This window comes from Pieris rapae, chromosome 14 (assembly GCF_905147795.1).
Source record: "Pieris rapae chromosome 14, ilPieRapa1.1, whole genome shotgun sequence".
NCBI lineage: Eukaryota > Metazoa > Arthropoda > Insecta > Lepidoptera > Pieridae > Pieris > Pieris rapae.
The window spans coordinates 1,870,032-1,894,262 of record NC_059522.1 but is presented as its reverse complement, the minus strand read 5'-3'; the positions used below and the strand labels follow the sequence as shown (position 1 = coordinate 1,894,262).

General features: G+C 34.4%; 1 protein-coding gene across 1 annotated transcript; it reads right to left on the bottom strand.

Moving 5' to 3' along the window:
* LOC110999406 (fatty acid synthase) lies at nt 1-22,706 on the bottom strand. Its single transcript, XM_045630999.1, has 40 exons — nt 22,660-22,706; nt 22,061-22,204; nt 21,249-21,441; nt 20,470-20,590; nt 18,975-19,178; nt 17,568-17,684; nt 17,321-17,499; nt 16,503-16,645; nt 16,142-16,345; nt 14,887-15,073; nt 14,019-14,181; nt 13,270-13,439; nt 12,820-12,971; nt 12,566-12,749; nt 12,167-12,315; nt 11,403-11,587; nt 10,519-10,638; nt 10,079-10,188; nt 9,482-9,672; nt 9,147-9,298; nt 8,800-9,060; nt 8,312-8,426; nt 7,748-7,990; nt 6,978-7,409; nt 6,588-6,737; nt 6,354-6,466; nt 5,861-6,011; nt 5,369-5,540; nt 5,115-5,227; nt 4,714-4,872; nt 4,177-4,349; nt 3,947-4,093; nt 3,585-3,794; nt 3,119-3,224; nt 2,599-2,731; nt 2,101-2,251; nt 1,887-2,034; nt 1,514-1,690; nt 760-862; nt 1-602 (listed from the first exon to the last, which is right to left on the bottom strand). Exons 2-40 carry the CDS (start codon nt 22,202-22,204, stop codon nt 46-48), a joined length of 6,882 nt encoding a protein of 2,293 aa, XP_045486955.1. The 5' UTR covers nt 22,660-22,706; the 3' UTR covers nt 1-45.
* Between the last annotated feature and the right edge of the window lie 1,525 nt (nt 22,707-24,231).

Here is a 24,231-nt window from a genome sequence, read left to right as displayed (position 1 = left end):
TTCTAAATTTATTCAAACCAACAAATGTGTTATTTCTATTTCATATTAATAATCTTCACCAGAATTGGCCTTGCAACAGTATGTAAAGCACAGATTAGTTTTATTAAAAGCTTGCAGAATTTCCTGCTCCAAATGCCTATTAACAATTGCTGTGCACTGCAAATCTTTAGTCACATTGGCCAACGGAGTATTCAGTTCATAAACAATCACAGGTTGTTCAGAATACTCCTGGAAGGAATCATAGGATTCAACTGATAGTCTGGACTTGAGGAATATGACCTGAGATTTTAGGGTTGTAACTTGGACTTTGCACCGTCGGATTTGCTTTATGCGGCCATATGCGCATGAGACGTAGTCTCGGCTGTATTGCAAAGATAAAGACACTTTTCCCGTAAGATATTTGATATATGAAGATACTTTTTCCTCCCAGGTGCCGTTTAGCTCAATCTTATGAGTATCATTGCCTAAGTTCATTCGCAGCATGTGATGTATTAATTCATTTTGAAGTTCTTCTTCGCTCTTATATTGATTAAGAATATGATTCACTTCTGCCAGCACATCTTTAGGAGCTCCACCCAAACAGAAAACAGTTCCCTTTAGACCTAATAAAAAAAAATCTTAAGAGTAAAATAAGTAAATATCTGGTCTGATGCAAAGCTTTCGAAGGTAGGTACTGTTTTAGTATTAAATTCTGCAAGATTTTTTTTTTCACATTACATTTGTATATATATATCGTACAGAAATAAAATTAGTGCTTACCATGATCCTCGAGAATTTTAGCCATTTCTAACGCCACGATAACACCAGTCTCATACCCCAAAAGATAAAAGTGACCAAAAGTACCAGTTCTTTCCATCAAAACCTTGAAATATAATAGTCGTGAGTAAATAACAGGTGTCTCAAAAGAAAGTTTATATTTATTTATTTAGCGTAATTTGAAAATGTTAGACGACTTCGAAAGGCATATTAATACATAAGACTGACATAAATTGGCTCCACGCAGTCCTGATTTTAATCACTATGAGTTCTTTATCTTAAATCTAACGTGTAAGCCAAAAAGCCTAATTCTCTGGCGCAATTGAAAGAAAATATACGCCACGAAATGGCAGCCATCACCGAGTGCACCCGCTGAACTGTCATAATAGTCCGGTAAAGATAGACATTTGAAATAAAAAAAAATCTACATGAATGGTTACCATTCCTGAGATATCGCGATTTTTGTTATTCGACCACTATTTTTATGTCTAAATTGACCGGACGATAAGTAATTTTATTGTTCGATTAAATGAGTGCCGCGAATGCGAGGGTCTATATTTAGACGATATCATTTTCAAGTAATAAATTCCCAAAATGTATACTTTTATTATAAATAATAACTTTTTTGATACATGACTTGATTTGATTTTTTTGAAACGATCAACTAAATATGAACTTTCTTTTGAGACACCCATCATTTTAAATTATTCGTTAATATGTCTTTATCTTGCTAATAAGACAAGACTATGATACTGACCTTAGCAAATCTAGCTGCTACCTCCTGAGGTGTTTCATCTGGTTGCGTCAAGCCAGGTTGGAGTACTAATGCTAATAACTTGAGTCTCTCACATAAAAGTGTAAATCTTCCATTGTGTCCTTCCAGACCTGGTACCACGCATAAGAACTTTTGGTTTACGTCAAATTCGTCATACCCCTGTGTTGTTAAAAATACTTACATATTAATTCATTCTATGTCTACCGTGACTTAAAGAATTTATAATTTTGTCATGAAACAGTCTGCTAATGCTGATCATATCGCTCAATCGACTGTATTTAACGATATATATGTAGAATGCAATTTGACGTTGTCATATATAATGTCTTAACGTTATTAGCAATTAATGACTTACCATATCAGTCGACTTCATTAATGTGGGAAGAAAGACCATTTCCGTAGTACCATTAAGTTCATCGACATCTATGGGTGAATAAAAACTTGCAAAACCTTCGACGTCCGTATACGTCGAATCTAAAAGACTCTCTTCAAGTTTTTTGATCCTGGAACAAAACTGTATTTAATGTTTCTAAAAGAGACAGAAATTATAATAATGGAACAGAACATACTGGCTTATAGTTAGATCTGGTATCTCCTCTTCAGACAAAATGATGTGATACTTATCGCGCAAGTAAGCTGTCACTGGAATGAGTGTGGTCGAGTCCTTGCAGAGCTCCTTAAGAGTTATCGTATTCATAAGCTTGTTTGGTAGATAAAATTCTGGAAACAAATTATCATCTGTACCGACAACATAGTTTCTAAAAGTATTCGCAACCCACATCAAAAACAGATCAAAATTCTTCGATGGTTCGCTTATGACTTACGTGCCCGTTTCTGTTTTTTGCAGGATTTGACTCAGTAACTGAGGCTGTTATAGCTTTGTTATTATCATCAAAACTATTAATACTTATTAAATAATATATTCAGTTATTTAAGAACTGCTTACAACATTTATTTAAAATGTTAAGATCCTTATAAAATATTTTTTTAACTATATTGGATTCAGCGTTTGGTCATTAGTATATGCGAATGATTAACAGAAGCACTTAAGGAAGCAAATGACTTACTCGCAATATTAGCGATTTCTTCCAACGAAGATTTCTCCTTAGTATGCTCACACAGCATGACCACAGGTTCTTTGGAATTCAAACCTTGTTCCAGTACTTTTAGCATTGGCTTTATTGATAATGCACCTTGCACCTAAAAAATAGGGCCAAAAACGCAAATAATTAAATTATATGAAATATGTTTATACAATTTAGAATATGATTTAAAGTACGAGTATAATCATAAAAACACAAATTTAAACATGTCTTATGTTGTTCATTCGAAAATTCTGATTTCTTAATTTCTTTATAAATAAATTCACTTATTATTATAGTATTGCGAGTTGCCATTTAAAAGCAGACGTGTTGGCCTAGTGACTTCAGCATGTGATTCTAACGATGAACAAAGTGATGAATCCGCCTCAGACCCAAAAAGTCGACGGCGTGTGTAGGGCACAGAAGGATGATCACCCTTTTGCCTATTGTATTGTAGCAACACTGATTAATTTACTTATTATTATTGCGAGTTTCACAAACTTACCGTTTGAAGTTGTGATTTGATAATTGTCATCTTTCGATAACTAACAATTGGTGATCTTACTTCCTCATCACTGATACGATTACCCACATCGATAACGGCTAGGTGCCTGAGTTCAATAAAAAAAATCATTTCATTATCAAAGATTGATTATATTAATTTTGTTTTACTGACATTTGTTTAGAATATACGAGATACATGGAGAAAAGAAATCGAAATCCCGTGACTGTCTACATAGATTAGCATATAATGCCTACGACAGTGTTTAAATCGGTAATTCAGATGCGTTTGAACAGAATTATGTAAACAAAAGCAAGGGCTACGCCTTCTACTGAGAACCCGTTAGAAATGGTAGACATACAAATTTGCAGGTTTATTAAAAGTGTCGGTGCCTATCACCGTTGCGTCCATGTGCATCGTATACTCTGCATCATAGGTAAAGTCACCTCTGCCTGAACAATTCACTTACTTGAGACTTGGGACTGAGCTTTCGACGACTGATACTAAATTGTTTAAATAAGTAGTAACATCAGGGTTCTTCTGTTCTTTACAGATAATCGTGTATATCACCTCGATTGTCCCCAAAACTCTAGCTTTTTTAATCAGAATATCACAATAACTCTTGTTAAAGAGTCCTTGCCTGTCGATTACCGAGTGCACTCCAGCCCTTTGCCACGATCTGGAAACAAATGTTTTTGCCAATATAAAAATATACCAGCTGAATTTTATAACTCCCAGTGGTGAGGTTTTTTTATAAGTCGAAAATAAATGTATACAAGATTCAAGTTAGATTTTGGAATTTCTTTTTGGTATGTTTAACAAAGTCTTCACCTCTGTTTGACGAGAAAGGCGTTACTATAAGGTGCCTGAATGTACAGTTGCTTAGCACCTCGTGCGACCAGTCCATCAGCCAGCTGTATCGCCAATACATCGTCATCTGATATAATCACATTGGATGATTCGGGTGATATTTGAAGCCTGAAAATTCAAGATAATAAATAATCTTAATAAAAAGCATAAATAAAAATAAAAAGCATAAGATATATAGTTTTTATTGTTACCTAGGTTTTATATTAGGAATGGGCTGCTGCATGTCAAGAAGCACTCGCCCGCGATGTCTACTTGCAGCCAAGAGGCGGAAGGCACGAGTGACTTCATTGGGCGGAAAGGATAAACGGGACAGAGGACGCACGTAGCCACGCGCTATTCCTTCGCTTACCAGCACTTGCAGGCGCTGGAAATATTATGACGTAGAAGAAGATATGAAACTAACCTTTCCACGAGTAATGAATTAAGGCTAGGAGGAGGTCTCGTATAAAACTGAATACATTTCTTATAAGGGAAAAAACTGTGATATCGGCGCCTTGACTCACACCGCCTACAGTTTCGCGAATCGTCAAATGCTCGATTCTATTATAATTACATTTTTACTCTCAAAATTCCTTCAGTATAAAAATAGTAAAAATAAAAATAATATTTACAATGTTACATTCAAATTCTAAAACATGATCTAAAGTTCTAAATAACTTAATTATAGCACAGTCATTATCAGTAACAGCGATGTTAAAATTGAAGTTCAATAATTTGTTTTAATTTACCTTCATATCATTTTCATTGTCGAAAATACCGCGAAGATCAATAGTGGCATAAGATCGGCATTTGGTAAAGTGATTCATTCCCAAGTAAAAGTTTTCATGTTCGTGTAATACACTGGCATCGTAATATACTCCGTATTCGCTTAGACATCTTATTGACACCTGAAAATATAGGATTATTTGTCGGACTCTAATTTGAATAAGGCCTGGTTAAGCCCAAAGATGCAATAGCAAAATAATGTTTAGTGAGTTGTCTGAGAAGAAATCAAGTTTAATTTTCCTTTATAACATTTACCTATTATAGCACATGTAATGTTATTATAAGATATTTAATATAATGGGACTCTTATTTCGAACTGAACCATAGTAATCTTAAAAGGTAGACTGCACAATTCTAAACGCACATTCTTTAACTCCTTATTTGCGCAGCTGATGATGATTTCGCAACCCCTACCCTTCGTGGCTGACATCACCATGTCTCCAAAGGTGTGGTCACGGGAGTAACCGATATGGTCTTCTGGAAAACAAAATTGGACAAATAAATTTAAGCTTGGACCGGCATACGTAAGGAATATTCCTTAAAGTTTTTTAGGTTCCTTAAATTCGGTCGTTGCATCATCTTCCTCTTGTAGTTTTAGCTTAATACTTTGTAAATTACCTTTCAACTGAGGGAAGAGTTTCCTAATGAATTGCTTCTTCGCCTGGTTGCTGACCGTGGTAAAGACTTCACAGTCAAAAGCTAGTGCAATGGAGATTGCGGCTTGACCTAATGCTCCAGTTCCACCATGCACAAGAATTCTCATACGAGGTACTAATTGACTTCTGCTGGTCTATTAAAAATGGTTTTAGCTATATTTTGTATGGTTTTAATATAAGCAAAACAGATTTAACTACTCTAAAGCTTCTAAAAAAAATAACTGTATATACTAGGAATTTTTGAGATTAATATTTTTCTAAAATTTGTTAATACGCGCCGAATCATAAGTTGCTGTACTAAAAATTATAAGACTTCATAATTTAAATGAAATTTTTGGATCAATATCACATTCGAACACACTTCACTAAGAAAATGAAGTGGTTGTAAACAAAATGTTAATGAATGATGAGAGAGATGGTAGGTATATTATGTAGTATAAACCAAAGCACCTACCAAGCAGTAGAAAGCTAAACAGTAGGCCAATGGCACAGTAGCAGCATCCTCAAGGGTCCAGTGGGCTGGCACAGGCCACAATTGCTCACTCTTGGCTCGCACCATTGTACTCACGGAACCCGATTTAATAATACCCATCACGCGGACTCCACTGAAATAGATAAGTCTATTTTAAAAGATAAGAAAGATAAAGATCTCTTAGGACATAATAAATCTTAAAATTGCTACATAAAATGGATCAAAATGACCAGGATTTTTGTCAATGCAACCCGTTTTAGGTCCAATTCTCATCCTCAGAATAGTAACGAATTATTCGCTATGAGGTGGGAAAGAGAAATAGGCAGATAAGAAGATGGGAGGATGATATTAACAAGGCAGTGGGTCCAATGGATTCAAACCGCTGGAGAAAGCCAAAATTGTACAAATTTAGAAGTGACTTTTGTCCAAAGACTAAAGACTAAGAATTATAAATCAATGTTTAAAAAAATCGTACGTTTCAGTCACACCGCTGAAGTCCATTCCAAACGTTAGGTCCGAATTAAAATCCACAGGTATCGCTCCCATACTCCGTTTTACATCAAGGCTATTCAACGTGGAATAATGAACCTATTAAATAAATAAATTATTTTTTTAAATTGCTAAGCTTTTGAGACAAACCTTTAATTTAGAGTAGAGATTTTGTATGATTAAAGGCAGTGAATTTGCTTTAGGACTGTGAAGTACACACCTTTACATCAATCCCTGCTCCCGAAACATCAGGGGCTTCAACCCAGGTCAACGAATCGATGTCTCCAATGTTAAAGGTCTGGAGTATTGCATTTCTCTTGCATTGCACTTGAGATTCTACCGGCAGGTAGTATTTGCCTCCCAAGACGCCCTAGAAGATCAAATCAAAGTAAATGGAGATTATAGTAATATTATAGTGGTTTTATACCCATTTGACAGTAAATTCAATTGAATAGAGAATCACAATAGAGATGACTTTTGAGATTGTCAACAGAATGTAAATAGTGATTGTGATGATAATGATACTTATCATTCAGATCACCAAGGGTCTCACAACTGAACAAAAATTTTAAAATAAATATAAATAAAAGTAAATTCAATAATAACTTACGTGATCCAATGCATTGAAAGTTAAATTTAGAGATGGTAAATTTCTCAAACATTCTTCATTCAATATTTGGTTTAGTTCAATCATGTATATATTTTTATCGTTTCCTACCATCATTTTCCTCTGTTGTTGTACTAACTGCTTCAATTCTAAGATATAAGGATATGTGGATACTATAACAACGTTATGTTTAGGAGGTAGTTGGAAAAACCTGGTGTTTAACAAGGCAATATCCTTAGTAGACTGAACAGCAATTGTGCTAGAAATGGAACTGGATAGAGTTGGACGCCAACGTAGCAGTTGAACTTTAGCATTAGAAATGTTGTGCGTTGACAATGGGCTATAGAGAGAAGCAAGTCTTTGCTTTGGTTCAGAAAATTCCTTGTTTATGATAAAGAAATCACGTGGAAGGATGTTATGTAGGGTTTCTGTAAGCTAAAAATAAAACACATTTGAATTATTTGAAGTGAAACTTTTTTGTCGGTGTTGGAAAAAAAATTACCGTCAAATTTTTCCGCTACGCGCATTCTTTATCTATATAAATCACCTAGATACCGACTATGGTGCCATCTGCTGGCCTCATTTGTAAACCTAAACCATCAAAGGCACACATTTACACGTGTGCCTTGGATGGTACACATGTACAATAGATATTATACGTATATATATCATTATTTGACTTTTATTTAAATTTTTTCTTCTTTATGTGACAGTAAGAGATTGTTAAATTATTTTTATTAACTTAAATTTCTAACGACTTTTAAAATACTTACAGATTCCTGGATCGATAGGTCACATAAAAGCAATACATGAAATTGAGTTTCAATATTGGTGAGTTTGTTAAGAGCACTCTTTTCTACATATGTTAGGTTTACTTTGACCCCCGGGATCTCTCGAGTAACGGCTTTCAATTGACCAAATTTAGATCCAGTTTCGTTAACAATTAATGCATATATTGTGCTTTTGTTTAAATTTTCAGCTATTATTTGGAAGAACACGGAAAGTGCGGATGCTTCCTGAAATAATTGTGTATTTTATTTATACCTATAAAAATTACCACTTTTTGCCATACCGGTTTCTTTCTGTATACAAATATAAAAAAAAGATGTATAGGTCCATACATTTTGTAATCAATTTATCTCAACTAATTTAATTTCTTCACATTTGTTTACACTATCCAAAAAAAGTCAAGCGCGGAAGCATGTAGAATGGCTTCCACACATGAATATAGAAATGGTGTTTAAGGAATGGGTGCAGTTAGGATAAAAAATGAGTACAGAGACAATAGGTAATTGGATGGCGTGAACAACATTTAATAAATAGGATACAAAACTCACATTACTTAGTCCTTCAGGGTAATGAGGCACAAATTTGTTCACTTTTAAAGAAACATTGCCGTCGCTCGCTGGGAGAGAACGGAATCTGACATTATGAAGTGATACTCCAGGACACCTGGAAAATTATTTTTTTTATTTTCTCTAACATTAATGTTCTATTTTTCATTTTCCTCCACACATCCCATTTCTACTTTGGATTCATTTATAAGCAATTTAGTCTAGCGTAATCTTTTGTGAGTTCAACAATTATTGATTGGCCAGGAAACTGAAGCACCTTTGCTTTACTTTTTTATAGAACAGGGGGCAAATGGGAATTATTTGAATTATGTCATACCGCTCATGGACTCTCTCAATGTCGGAAGACTCGTAAGGGCGTTGCTGTTTTAAGAATTTATATGGTCTTTTCTTGAATTACCCAAAGGCGATTTCAGTACTATTAGCCGGAGAAACTGATAGAGATACCTAATGGAAATCTTTACAATTCTTACCAGGAAACGTCTAGGGTATCCAAAACATAACCATCGACAAGAACTGCATTGTTATGATTAATTTTATTCATCTCAATATTGAATAGATCTTTTACATTTAGGTCAATTTGACGGATGTAATCCAACTCTGAAACGCCCTCTGTTTGTTGTAGCATAGTTAATTGAAGTAAACCATCAATCAGCGTCACCCAATTCTTGTTCCAGAGTATTTTAGCTTGATTCAAAGATGTGGCCGCATTTTTGATACTTAAAAAGTCTCCGCTGAGGGTAAAATATAAAATATTAAAAAAGCACTAATATTTATGATAAGTATGTTGATTATTATGATTATATATATTATTCCTTACGAGAAATTATATTCCTTGGTCTTCAATAGTTTGGAGACATCCTCCGATGATAATATTAATTCTTCATCAATTTCGGTTGGGAGTTGTACCATCCCTCTCTCATATTTCCGAATTATATACCCAGACATAATTTCTGTGTTTTCTGTAGTTACCTGAAGAGTAACAAAATTAGATCCAAAAACAGGCCTCATGCAATGATCTGCTACCAACTCCTTCAGTTAATTATAATATGTAATGCATTGTTAAAAGGAAGTAACCATGGCTTCGCAAAGTTAGGGAGTGGACAAGTATTGTGACTCCGGAAAAGTTGCTTCATCTAGCATGATGATGCCTACCTCAAACCTTCCAGTACCACGATGCAAATTGACGTTCAGGCGTAACTGCTGCTGCTCTAGCAGCAAAGGTTGTACTTTGAAGTGAACATCCTGGAATCTCACTGACATATGCTGTCGCTCCTTGCCACATACCATAGACAGCGTGTCCCACACGCATATTAGTGCTCCCGCATATGGATACACGTTGACACCTAGAAAATCAACTGCTGCTCTTCAGATGTTACGGACAACGAACAATGCAATTTAGATAACTGGTGAACGAATATGGCAGCCGTATGTTGTTCTAGGAAGTGGTCGGCGCGTAGTTGAGGTTTAGTTTGAAGTTATTTGTGTACTTGGGAGTTAGGAGATAGATTTACGCAGCCGTGCCGGACGGACGTTAGTCATAAACTTGCTTCGCCTTGTAATTGTGTTTGACCATCACTAACGTTCGACCAATAAACGGAAGAATTATAACTCCTCTTCGAGTTTTATTTTGAGAGCAGTGTCGGTGGTTCAGATCGAGACAAAGTACGCTTATAATGTAATAATATTTTTTGCAAAGAAAGTGATCACCCACGCTGAAAAGCAAAAAAACCTACACAAACCTACACCTACCTTTCACAACATGGCCTCGCATGTATTTATGTTCGTCGTCATGTATGGAAATGACAAAACGGCACGCGGCTGCGTTCTTACGATTTTCCATCTTGAATAGGGGTAGTGGCCTGGAACAGTTGTTTTTCTAATAAATAAAAATTCTATTTAATTTTATTTATTAACACTTCGTTGTATAAACATAATAGAAACGAAAATAAATCAATGAAGGAGTCCTTTCCAAGCAACCACTGTGAAAAAAAATGTATTAAATTAGATAAGGTAAGACAGAAGTGCAAAAATACGTATTAAAATAAAACTAAACTTAAAAAATAGAATAATAAATCGATGAATAAATTAAATTTTTATCCATTTAATATTATTATTTCCATAACTGAACATGGCTCACGAAATAATCTTACGCTTAATATTAAACTATAACTTCTTTTAAATAGACTAACCAAGACTCAGATTGTGCCCACTCAACATGGTGTGCTAGCATCGGGGTGCCCGTGGATACAGGAAACACTATTTTGGGATATAATTCTTGAATCTTAGGGTGGTAGCCTTCCATATAAATCCTGTTAAAATTTGCACAAATAATGTTTAAATTAAAAATTAACATTTACTTCCTCGGTTTTGGTGTTTGATATTTAAAAGAACTTGCCGGTATTTATAATATATTACAATTAATTATAATATATAATTTCTCTCTTACTTTTATATATGTTAACATTTTAACTATCTATTTTGACACTCAATGCCAGAGGGCTTGCGAGTGCGTTGTCGGCCTTTTTAAGAATTTGTACGGTCTTTTCTTGAAGGACCCTAAGTCAAATTGGTTCGGAAATACTTCAGTGGGCAGCTGGTACAACAAAGTGGTGGTGCGCGGCAAAAACTGCCTTGAAAATCTATTTTAATAGTTTAAAATGTATATTTATTTATTAGTAATCTTATAGATAACATACATATGAAATAAGTCAATGTAAAATAAAATAAAAATAATGCCAGACATTGATAAACAATATAGTGCCATAGGAAAACATAAGTAAATACAATAATCAAATTTAACTTTAAAAGATTGTCTCACTACAAATTTTAATAAGGCATTGAACTGGAAACTGTTTTTATTGCAAATATGTGGGAAAGTTATTAAAAATATATTAAAAGAAAATCAAAACAAATTAAAATAGTTTGGTCCCTGTGGCACCTTTAATCCTGGCAGCATTTCCTCGGTGTATGGCGATACTTATTCGTTTCTTTCTTTTTTACTTAAATTACCGATTGTATTTAAATTATTATTTTACCAAAAGCATAATTCAATATCAATACAAGTCATACTCACTGGCCAATAGCTTCTAATAGGAACCTTGCATTGTCGGGGTGTCCTCGGCGTGTAAGGGAAATGTTCTGGCAACTTTCAGGTAAGGATCTCTTGAGAATGGCTTGAAGTAATCCGTGAGGAGCTATTTCTATGAGCACAGCGTTAGCGGGAATATGGCGAGATGTCTCTTCGAAGAGGACCGGATTCTGTAGAAAAAAGACATGATTTACACCAGCAGAGAAAAGTCAATAATATGATATGATGATATTCTTTAGATCTGGACTTCAGATTTCTGTATGTGTTTCACGATCATGTGTCAATCTAATAAGGAAGTAGATGATCAGTCTTTGTGCCTGACACACACCGTCGATTTTTTGGGTCTAAGACAGGCCGGTTGCCTCACGATGTTTTCCTTCGCCGTTCGACCGAATGTCATATGTGCACATAGTAAGAAATTCCATTGGTGGACAGCCGGGGTTCGAACCTATAGTCTTTAGGGATGAGAATCGTACGCTGAAGCCACTTGGCCGACACGGCTCATAAATTGTACAGATTTCCCTAGACTCAGTTCAGGGACTCCAATATTTTCTAAAAATGTAAATGTTATCGAATTTTAATTTTTGTTTTTTTTTATAACGCAATATTAATACTCAAGCAGTGTTCAAAATATTTTAAACTATGATTCATTTGTTTATACAATCTAAAAAAAAACCGCATATAATCGCATGATGGCGATATAGAACTAAGTACTTACTTTTAATACGTAATAGCAATATGGTATTTACCAATAGGTTATTGGTGTGATACTCTGGCGAAGAGTACTTGGCTGTTTCCTCGTCCCATCTGTTTTCTGGAACTGAAGTGGAGAGCCAACGTTCACTCCGCGGCTTTGGGTTTGTAATGATTTCACTTAAGTACTTCTGTAAGCCGGGACCTTAAAACGATATCAATAACTAAGCATTCATCCAAACTACAAAGTTAGTATATTTTTATTGTCTTTTATTAACATAGCTTTTACACATTTGAAGAAAACACTTTTTTACCGATTTGAAGCTATGTATAAGCGTCACGCGTAACGTCGGAAAATAAAAATTTAAAATTACGTTAAATAATTATAAGTTTACAATAATACATAGCTTCCGGTAAAAAATGTTTTCTTTAGTATATGTTTACTGTTGCATTACCTGCTTCCGCAATATAACGAGAATGATACGCAATGTTGGAACATGGCACCTCTTTAGCGAAAATGTTCTGAGCTGTTAACTTCGCAACAAATTCTTTCATAACATCAACTGGGCCTGATATGGTGCAAGACTCGGAACTGTTGTGGCAAGCCACTTGTATTTCAGATGGACATAATTTAGAAATCTGTTGGAGACAATATTCAGAATGAGATCGTTACATACTATTTTTAGTTATATTAGAGTATAATGTTTACCTGGGTATGGCCCAAACCAATGGCAGCCATAGAGCCTTTAATGAACGGTGTTTGTTTGGATACAAGGCCACGGCAGTATGCAGAGAGGACCATTTCTTCGGCTGTAAAACAGCCATCTGCGTATGCGCATCCCAACTCTCCTACACTATGACCTGAAAATGTCATACTTGTTAGTACGGGAAACAAACTAATTCTAGATGGCATTTATGTCGGTTTTAACTTTCCGTTCTTCGTTATAAATTTATCGGATGGTCTTTAATTAATCTCAATTGTAAAGATGACAGATAGTATCTTATGATGGTGAATATGTTTATAATTCCCACGACTGTATCTATTTTATTATTTTTTTGGTTTTTAGTACATTTATCTTAAACATTGCAATGTATGTTTAACATAAAACCGTTTTACTTAAAAAGTTTTTTTACCTATTTTTATTAATAATTTACATACCAATAATCTTATCTGGGAAGATTCCTATAGAGGATAGTACATCTGTGAGACCAATTTGTACAGCTGCAATACCGACGAAGGAATGCAGGATGTTATCGAAGGTAGTTTTATCTGTTGACGTGATTATGTCCACAATATCTATGCCTTTTGGCTTCAGAACAAGGTGACACCTGTAAATATTATCTTATATCTTTAAACGAGCAATTCTTGTATATATATATATATATATATATATATATATATATATATATATATATATATATATATATATAATTGGAATCTCAAAAGCGGCTCCAACGATTTTCATGAAATTTAGTATACGGGGGGTTTCGGGGCGATAAATCGATTTAGCTAGGAAATATGTTTCTTTTTCTTTAAATTTAATTAATCAGTTCACATGTTTTTATTATTCTGTCGGTAAGACCGAAAAATATTATTTATATTGCATCATTTTATAAGTATGTAATTCGTACTTCAATATAATTTCCAAAAAACACAATATATAAAAAAAATCATCAGTCATCCAGGTTTTATAATTTATTATATAAAAATTATTTGGAGAAAACAAAAGAAGCTGGTCTGTAATAAATGATAATAAAGTATTTTTAGATATCTGTACATTTATAGGTCTACTAAAAAAATTCTGAGGTAAAAGTGCCAGGATTATTCCGACTTACTGGTATATTTTATTTTTATAGGTTTCAGTCATATTGTATTGTACATTCTAAAAATAGTAAACGTAAACATACTTCTGAATTGCAGCTGCAAAAACTGGAATGCGCATGAGTTGAGTACCCATGCCGGTCCATTGCGATCCCATACCACTATAGACGAACCAGAGAGGACGAACGGCGTTATCGAAGTAATCGCATTTCTCACAAAGGGTCACCGTTTCGTTATTTTCATTCGTGTCTGAAAATTGTTAGTAAAAGCTAAAATTATGTTCCGGCTGAATTCTTTAAAAGAAAAGAAGAAAAAGAAAATACGTTTAATTTGGAACATGGGATCATGATGGTATCACTTATTACACGTCATTAAATTCGAGCCTGTTGGCATCCCTACTCATCGGCAAAGAAGACAGAGTGTGTTGGCCGAGAGAAAAAGACGGCGAAAAAACTCTCGGTACTCTTTTTAAAAAAAAGCATATCATCAAACAATCCTACAATATTTAAAACAAATATAGCAAATTAATTAGAAGTAGCCTGCCCAGCACTAGCCCCAGACCCTTTCACAACTATTGCATTATTTATAAATAGTTATAAAAAGGTTAAGCTTTTTGTTTATATTAAATCATAAAAAAAAGAAAATTATACATGTTTTTAGTTTAATGTAATAGTAAGCTTTGTAGCAAGTGTAAACCATCGTTACTCAAGGTTGTTATCCTTGGGGGCCGTTATCCGTTGGGTCTCGCAGTCTGTTGTATATAAATGGATAAATATAAAAAATAAGAAATTATGTGTATTATATTGCTTTTAGATTTGAGTTATTATTACTACTGTTATACTGTATATCAAAGTGGTCAAAGTTCTGAACCCAAGATCAAATTAGGACGCCAAGAAGTTATAGTAAAGTAGTTTATGTAAAAAACTTCATGGCATTCAAGAAGAAAGATATTACCAAGAAGCAAAAATCCACGTCCCAAATGTCCGGCGATGGGGGCCTTATGAATGTTACGGAAGAGAGCCAGTTCCTCAGGATCCACTGGCCGACTCTTTAGATCGTTGAAAATCTTTTTCACAGAAGAGTCCTGTCTCCCAGAAATCATTACTAGGTGGGGAATGCTGCTTTTGTATCGGGGTAAGTCCTGTAGGATAGATTAATATTAATAATAGTGCTTTGTTTCACGTTCCTCAAATCAATACTAATTATGCAAAAAACTTAGTTTTGAATCGCGCTGCCCGGACATACAATGACCACTATTTGGGCCTTGACTTGTTTGGGTTATCGCGGAATGTTGTTAAAAAATGTATTAAGAATATACATAGCGCAAAATCACACACATCATGAGCATACCCCACATACTATATTAACTAATTTAAGCTTAGTTAAATAAATTAAATCACATTTAGTCAAATGTATATTAAATAATAAATAATTTTTGTTTGTTTGTTCCCTTTTTTAAATATTTTTGCTGTTAAATGTATGTATCATCTATGTATTCCATCTTTGGGTATATTCTCAGTATATTTGTTTGTAATTTTATATTATTTATGTTAGCTGTAGGAGTACTAAATAAATAAATAATAGCCAAACAACGACCTGTCGACGGCTCTCTTTATAGGAGTTGTTAAAGGTTGTGAGTACACACTGTCGTAATTTTAATTAAACAAGGTTTGATGTTTTGATGAATTATGAAACTAGCTTTGTATTTACTGTAAACCATCGTTATTCAAGGTTATTATCCTTGGGGGGGGGGGGGGGGGGGGGTGAAAAGGGTGCGCTAAGAGCAGTCTGTTGAAAAATAATAAATACAAACTTCATATAGGTACAAAAGATTCGTTTATTAAGGGAATGAATAATTGCAGTCTAGTGTTATAATCTCTGTGTTACTGATTATAATCCTGCAGTGACGGGGTCGCAAGACTATTTTACAAAATATTTTGGCTTTTTCATGGATCGCAACATTTAAATGGTTGAGAAACTCTAAACGCTATGTTTTCTTGTCATGGGTGGCAAGCCTATGATGTTATATATTGCCATATAATACGTGTAATATAACTTGTGATTTAATTTATTTATTTGTAATAATACACTTGGTTGGTTACCATTGGTTATTAGAAATACAATTTACAAAATAAATATGAATCAAAGTAACTGTTACTTAAGTAAATCTGTCTTGATAATTTGAAAACCATATTATTTAATATCAAACCTTTGGTTTGTATCGTCCTTTGAGAAGTACGTGAGCGTTGGAGCCCGTAACTGAGAAAGTGTTGACTGCAACATAGCCATGATTTGTTGGACAGTGATCCGTGATCACTTTAATTCGACCATCACGGATAGCTGCCACGTCATCTCGCGGCATTTCAAGGTTGATGTTCGCTGCGAATTCACCTCTTTCAAAACCCAGAAGAACCTGGAAAGACGGAATATTGGAAGAGGCACTCCAGCTAATTCAATTATTAAAGTGTCCCAAAGTTCAGCAATTGGAGAAGAATAGTGTTTGGACGTATATGAATAACAGAATACTCTTATGTACTATAGCTACTAAGACGGATAGTTACTCTTCTAACCTTAGTTATAGAAGATATCCCACAAGCTGCCTCACTATAACCAATATTGGACATAATACTGCCGATGGGTAGTGCGTCTGTGCGGCCTTCGCAGAAAACTTCATCAATAGCCTTCAGTTCAGCTTCATCGGCTTCCACCATCCCTTAAATTGTCAATTATTCGGGTGATATAATATTCGTCTTAGTCTTTATCGTGATAGCGTTATTAGGTAACGCTATCACGATAGACGGGTCAAAAAGACCGTAACTTGGAATAACCTTGTAGAAAAAAAAGAGAAGGCGCCAAATAGAAACCTGGTATGAGGGATAACGGGGATATTATTAGCGAAGAGAAGAATTTGGAGGAGGTCTTCACTCCGCTGAAGGTGGTTGACATAAATATAGGATATTAAATGAATGGAATAAATTTAATGTGTGTAATCCTAATTATAGACTTCTAATATTATATTTATTTAAAATATATCTCGAATACTAAAGGTGTTTTATTAATATTCTGATATTTATATGAAAATAATTAATAAAGAATTTGTTATTATTTCGTATGTATAAGTATTTAAATCTGTCAGGCTATTGGCTAGTAAGATGTATTCGTTTCACGGCTTTATTTTTGGATTGTTGTTGAAGAAAAACATCGCGAGGAATCCTACTTACTCCCAAAAATCACCAACCTGTTGTATCACAGAAAGCTGACCAAGTGTAATCCAAGACTAAGGTTAACCTTACGTTGTAGATAGCACTGATTATGCATACTATGCAAAGATATTTATCTCATTTTAGTATTACTGCCATATATTCAATAAGATAGACTTTACATATACCAGAACCAAATGCTTCCACATATTCGATTTCTTTCGGCGAAACCTTGGCATCGTGGTAAAACTTCTTCATGAAGTTAACAACTTCTTTTGGGTTACGGTAGAAACCAAATCTTGGACCTTCTTCGCCTTCTACAAATGATGTGAATTCTGATCGTACATGCACCACTTCTGCGTATACCCTGTTGAAGTTCATGTTCATTATGGGTATTTCATTTATATAAAATTTCATAAATATAAGTTGTATTACCGGAAAGCATCTTTTGCTTTTTGTACGAAGATTACGTTAATCGCATCAGATTTAGCGCAGCCGCATCCATTCTGATCAAATGATCTTGTTTTTCCATCCTTGCTCAAAGGCATGATTCTGTAAATAAGACACAAATCAATCTTAATAGAACGGATGACTAATACCAGGGGTGACTGACAATACATGCAATAATTTCTTGTTTGATTGCTGCAATCCTTGTGCTTTTTCTAATATTGCTCTTATTGCTAGCATTAGTTAGATTAATTTTGTCATCTTTACTATATTGCATATAAATAGTATTAGTTTAGTACTAAGTCTTAAGATGATGCTGTAAATTCAGAAAATCATCAGGAATGGATCCTTCTTTGAGCATTGGATGTTGCCTGTACGGTAAAAATTTACGACGTATATCAGAAAACAAAAGCCTGATCAACTTCTGATCTATACAAATAAATCACCAAAGAAATACATGGCACCTGAGTCAAAACCAATACTAGTAGCCTTTATCATAAAAATCAGGAAGAAAGCGCAAATTTCAACAGACCTATGAAACAGTAGCACTACAATTAAAGTACAAATTTACAATTTAAAAATAGTTAATTGTTACTGACAATTATGACATCGCATGCGTAACTCGTAACACATAATAAAAACTAATTTGTAACAGAATTAACACACAAAAGAAAAATGATAATGCAGTATTCAAATTAGCCTAATTAATTTACGTAGGGTATTTATTTGACATAATTTTGGAAAGTAAAAGGTGTTAGAGCCGAAATTACCGCTTATGTTTGCTGTATGTCAAAAACGTTAGGATTTTGACTTGATTCATTACGTCCCTGTACATCTTGATCTTGAACTCATTTTGTGCAGCATCTGAGTTGGTTCACAGCGCAAGGATCGAAGTTACGAAGAAAGAAATGTATAGAAGGGCTCGAAATTAAAATAATAAAATTATTTATTTGTACGTGTCTGAAATATCTATAACGGTATTTTCTGATATGAGCATTGTAGGCCTAGTGGTTTCAGCGTGCGACTCTCACCCTGAGTTCATAGGTTGATTAGCCGGCTGTGCACCAATGGACCTTCTTTCTATGTGCAATCAACATTCGCTCAAACGGTGAAGGAAAACATCGTGAAGAAACTGACATGACTCAGACTCAAAATCAACAGCGTGTGTCACTGAAGGCTGATTACCAACTTGCCTATTAGATTTAAAAATGATCATGAAAGACATTTATAAATCTGAGTCCCACACCTAAAGAGGTTGTAGCGTCACTGATTTATTTATTTATATTCTCTGTGTTACGCAAGAGGAACTAATACTTACTTCTTTCTAGAACAATCGCGTTTGAACAAAGCTACCTCCCTTGCTTTCCAAAGATCTTTTCTTTGATTAATACTAACCTTCCATAATGGATAAAAGAATGTGGATGAAGACATAGAACACACCCTCCTACAAGAGCGGCCTCACAATCCCCACGTTTGATTGCTTGGTAGGCGAGTTCTAGAGCCACAGAGGAACTGCAGCAGGCCTGATCCACAACCATTGATGGTCCCTTGGAGTTCAACCAATAGGATATACGATTCGCGAACATAGCTTTACTGCATCTGCAAGATTATAAAATAATCGAACAGTTGATAAATAATTATATATAACTAGCGGATCCGACAGACGTTGTCCTGTCTACACGTCTTTAATTTCAAAATTTCAATTTTTAATAAGCCATTTTGATGAAAATTATTATTCAAATGTTATGACAATATCTAACGATCCAGCACATGGTCACACACGATATAACACAATGATAACAAAACTTTTTTTAAATTTCGGGACAGACTAAAATTAAAATTCGAATATTATTTAAAATTTGACACTGCGATGGTAGCGCCGTCTGTCGGATCCAATGTAAAACATTCCAAAATCAATCAATCAACAACTAATAAATTGAAAATTAATTAAAAAAATATTGTCCAGCGGACATAATTGTGAATCTAAACCATTCCCAGATCCCCTTGAACACACACAAAAAATTTCGTCTAAATCGGTCCAGTCGTTTAGGAGGAGTTCAGTCACATACACACGCACACAAGAAATATATATATTAAGATTTGTCCGATCAGTTTACGACTGGTGTAAGGTTGCATAGAGAATAGCATATACATAGATTTTGATCTTTGTTCATAAGCAGTCGTAATCTTAGACATTAGTTGATTATGAATGTGAATACTACACTACGAAAAAAAACAATACAGGCACAACAAAGAAAAAGCAAAAGGAGATATAGGCGTAAAAGAAGATGGCAAAGTAATACCACAGGCCATAGACACTCTCAAGACTTATTGCAAACGCAAAATTATCCTAAACCAAAAGGTATGCATTTTTGAAAGGTTTATAAGAATTTCTATCATTTTAATATATTTATTGATATACTATAAATCATATAGGCGCCGTCATATAGCTATCAATATTGTAAATATGTAAGCATTTTGTAAGTATGGTAGTTTTTTTTTCTAGGTTTTCACATATAATTATCAAATAAAATAAATATCAATGTATTATAAAAGAGAAAATACATACTTTCTTGCCAATTCTTATTTATAAGAAACTACCTTTTGGAAGGGGCAACTAGAGTAATAATTTGGATTTGTAATTTTTACTTTCAAAAGTGCCTAATTGAAAATAAATGATTTGACTTTGTTTTCTTATGTCTTCGTCCGCCTGCTGGCTTACTGCTGAGCTTCCTGATACTCTTGATCCCGTTGCACTGTTACTGCACTCCATTCATCTCTGACTATGATTTCCAATCCGGCAATGTCGCCGTAATATTGCATCGTCGCCGTAATATTGCATCGCTCTCTGGAGTCAAGTATTAGATAGAAATAGAGAGTATGTACATACCCAGCAATGCCTAAGCCGCCATTAATGTTGTTGACATAAACACACGACTTCTCAGTCTCCGAAAAAGAGTTTCCGACGTAGACGCCCACTTTTTTGCCAGAAAGGTACTCACAGTTTACACCTGTAATTTTATATAATTTATTGAATAGCTTTATAGCACAATTATCATATGGTGTAGAAATTGCTTGAGATATTTTTCAACGAGGACTAAAACTTAGTCTCAGTAATTATTACAAATAATACAAAAAAACAACGACACGCCAGAAGTTAAATCACACTATATTTGCCTCGTGGCACACACTCAATTTCAACTTTATGATAAAGCGCTACGTACAAACTCAATATGTATGTATGTCCATTATGTTTTTGACACACAGGAGGCACACTTAGCTATCCATAAAAACTGGATCATATGACATATGACATAAATAGTGTTTGAAAAGCTTGAAAAATCATCAATCATCAGATCATATAATATATGTTAACTTCTAGATCTGGACAGCGACTCTCTTGAGATCGTGGATTCGATCCCCGGCTGTACAACAATGGAGTTTTAATGTGCGGTTTTAGTACTTGCAAGTACGTACGCGGAAGAAAAACATCGTGAGGACACTGGCATGGCTTATATCAGCCTGAGTCAGGAGCCTGATCACAAGTATTTATAAGAAAAAAATGCCTTGGGAAATCATAAAAGTTTGAACTGCTAACAGGTTTTTTATTTAAATCGTTATAATACACTAAAACTTGTAGGAAGGAGAATTATTGTATTAAAATACTACCTGCATCATAAATAGCCTGGTACGACTGTTCTAAAATCTTTCTAGACATGGAATCCATGCTGAAGGCTTGGCGATAATGCACTTTGAAGAACTGAGCATCAAAGTGTTCTATGTCGGGTGCTTGGCCAACATAGTCAATGACTTCGGGATGGTTGTATTCCCAACGTGGATTTCCAGCAGATATAGGGTTAACCTGGAACAAAAAAATATTAGATGTATACACACGAAGACATCCCCCACTGGTCCTGTACTTTAATTTATTAAGCAGTTTGTTAGCGGGCTAACTATAGAAGTAGTTAGTAGAAAAAATATAATAATGTAGAATTGCTCGTTCCACTTGACCGTATACAACGAAGAGCGATTCGAATCGTCGACGACCAGTCACATTCCGAGCGGCTTCATATTGCGTCTATGATGATGATGATGCTATCTTCTAGCGCATTTACTATGGAGAGTGTTCAGAGGAGTTGTTTGGAGTAATACTTACCGAAGAGTTTCATCATCGGACGTCGAGATGATACGGGTGGAATTTCGTATTCTGCCTCGACGCGACGTCCGATAATAAAACTCAGCTGCAGGTATTAATCCGAACAACTCCTCTGAACACTCTCCATGGTAAATGCGCTAGAAGATTTATTAAATATGTATTAAAAAAATATATTTCAAGAATTCGAATAGTAGCAATTAGTTTCGTATTCTTATTAACTTTTAAAACATTTTCTTATGATTTATTTTCAAACTTTTATATATAAGCTATAATTTTTTTATGTATCGGGAGGCAAACGGTTTTATACATATTATTAAATAAACACCTTATTGTATAGCAGATCCGAGAGCTCCTTTAAACTGTGACAGGCAGGGTAGAGTCCTGACATACCAGAGATGACAACCGCATCGTCATGAAAGACACTCTTATCTTTCTTTGAACCGACGAAATCTTGAGGTTTTGGCGCCATCTATGCAACAGAAACCGTCATAATTATATCAAAATCAAAAATTATAATATTCAAAATACAATTAAAAATAAAACAGTTTTAAATGTGTCATACTTAACCGCTTATTGTTTATTAAATTTTCACTAACCCAATTCCATTGCAAATCCCAGACAATTTAAATAAATTACTATAATTGTATGCAAAATAACATTGTAAACGCAGGTCATTCGTCTATGCAATTGTTTAAGTACTTGGTTATATGTTGCAGGAAGAAAGAATAATAAGAAAAACGTGTTAGACCTTTGAAATAGATTGCCTGTATCAGGCACATGAAGCCTAACACAAACACATCTCTCAAAAGAAATATGATAAAAAACAGATGGGCTCCAAAACCTTTACAAACATTTATTAGGCTTACTATAGTTAGACACGATTTCTAAAAAAATGCTTCGGCGTTTACTCGATAAATCACTTACTATAAAACTCAAATTTTACTCAATTAGACAATTATTTTGCTTGCGAATCACTCACTAAAGAAAGTAAATAAAGTCACTTATATTAACAATTAATTATAATAAAAGTCAATAGGTTCGTGAATTTGAATTTCATTGGAGACTGATATATTATAAAATAATACAGGATGATTAAATATAATAGAAATATAAGTGTTTGCAGGAAGAGCATGGAAACAAGCTGCCGAAGACAAGACACACTGGTTGACAAGAAACTTGCCGAATGGGCTAGACAGAAGCATGTACGATGGCGCAAATTGTAATTAGCGAAAAAAATAATAAAATATAACTTTTTATTTATTTCATGTCCTTAACTATCTCACCTATGTAAAAAAACAGCCTGATTGCCTTGGTTCTTCTGAGGCATACTCAGTCAAACCGTCGTGGTATTTGTTGCGTCCTCCCTCGCGAGGGGCATGCCTAAAACCGTACGGGGCATGTGCCCCCTTCTTATGGTGTCTTTGCACCCTGCTGAAACAAGGCGGAAGTTTGACTAATGACGCTGAGAATCCAAGAAGAAGTCACCTAAATCGTTGCTTCGAAATGCCAAAGCAACGTTCTTTTATTAATTCTTCTTATATGGGAATGACTGTATGCCACCTCTTGTGGTAAAATCGGATTTAAAATTGGTGCAAAGACTGAATCGCCAAGAAACTGTTGTTGGAGCTCTCCATTCTTTGTATGAGTTGACTTTCTCGAATTTTTCATTTTAGGCCTCTGGGTTGTTTAAGCATTGTACAAATCTTCCTACTAACAAAACACATTTCAAGCCGTATATGTCGGCGCTAGGCGCCTGTAATTAACGAATCCAGATTCATTAAAGCTGTCATTAAATTATTGAAGATAATGACGTCAGTAATACTGGTGTCATAGATTAGTTTGTTGGCATCTGCCTTTTAATTTCGACATTAGAGTCTACACTTTAAAGGCTTCTGCTTGGTTCTATCGCTCAATCGAACTGAGGGCCGCACCAATCAGTTCCTGTATTTATAACAACCAGAATTTGTATTAAACAAGCTTCGTAACATTTCGGGTACTCGTTCCACGACCGAACCCGAATAGACCACAGAGTCAAACAGAGTCATAAGAACGAGTGTCAAAGATTACTTTAATATTTATTGTTATTAAGTCTCTAATATTTAAAATTGTGATAATTAACTTTCCATAATAATAATTATGACTATGGAGTCATAATTATTATCGATCATTGAATAGTGATTAATTATAAGATCTAGCAACATTGACAAGTTAAATGAACTAGTCATATTAACGGTTTTAAACAGATTTGACTTCGATGTCATTAATTAATGATAATGACAGTGGCAGCTGACACTAACACGCCATTGCTGTAACATAAATAATAAAGACTATAAAATTACTACAGACTATCATATAAAATATGAATCCCAAACATTATTAATATTTTTCGTAACAATATATAAATTTGTGCCGATATATACATAGACTTGCCTATTCAGGAATTATAAGTAACATTTTTTCTTACAGGCATATACGATGTGCATAATTTTTTATCTA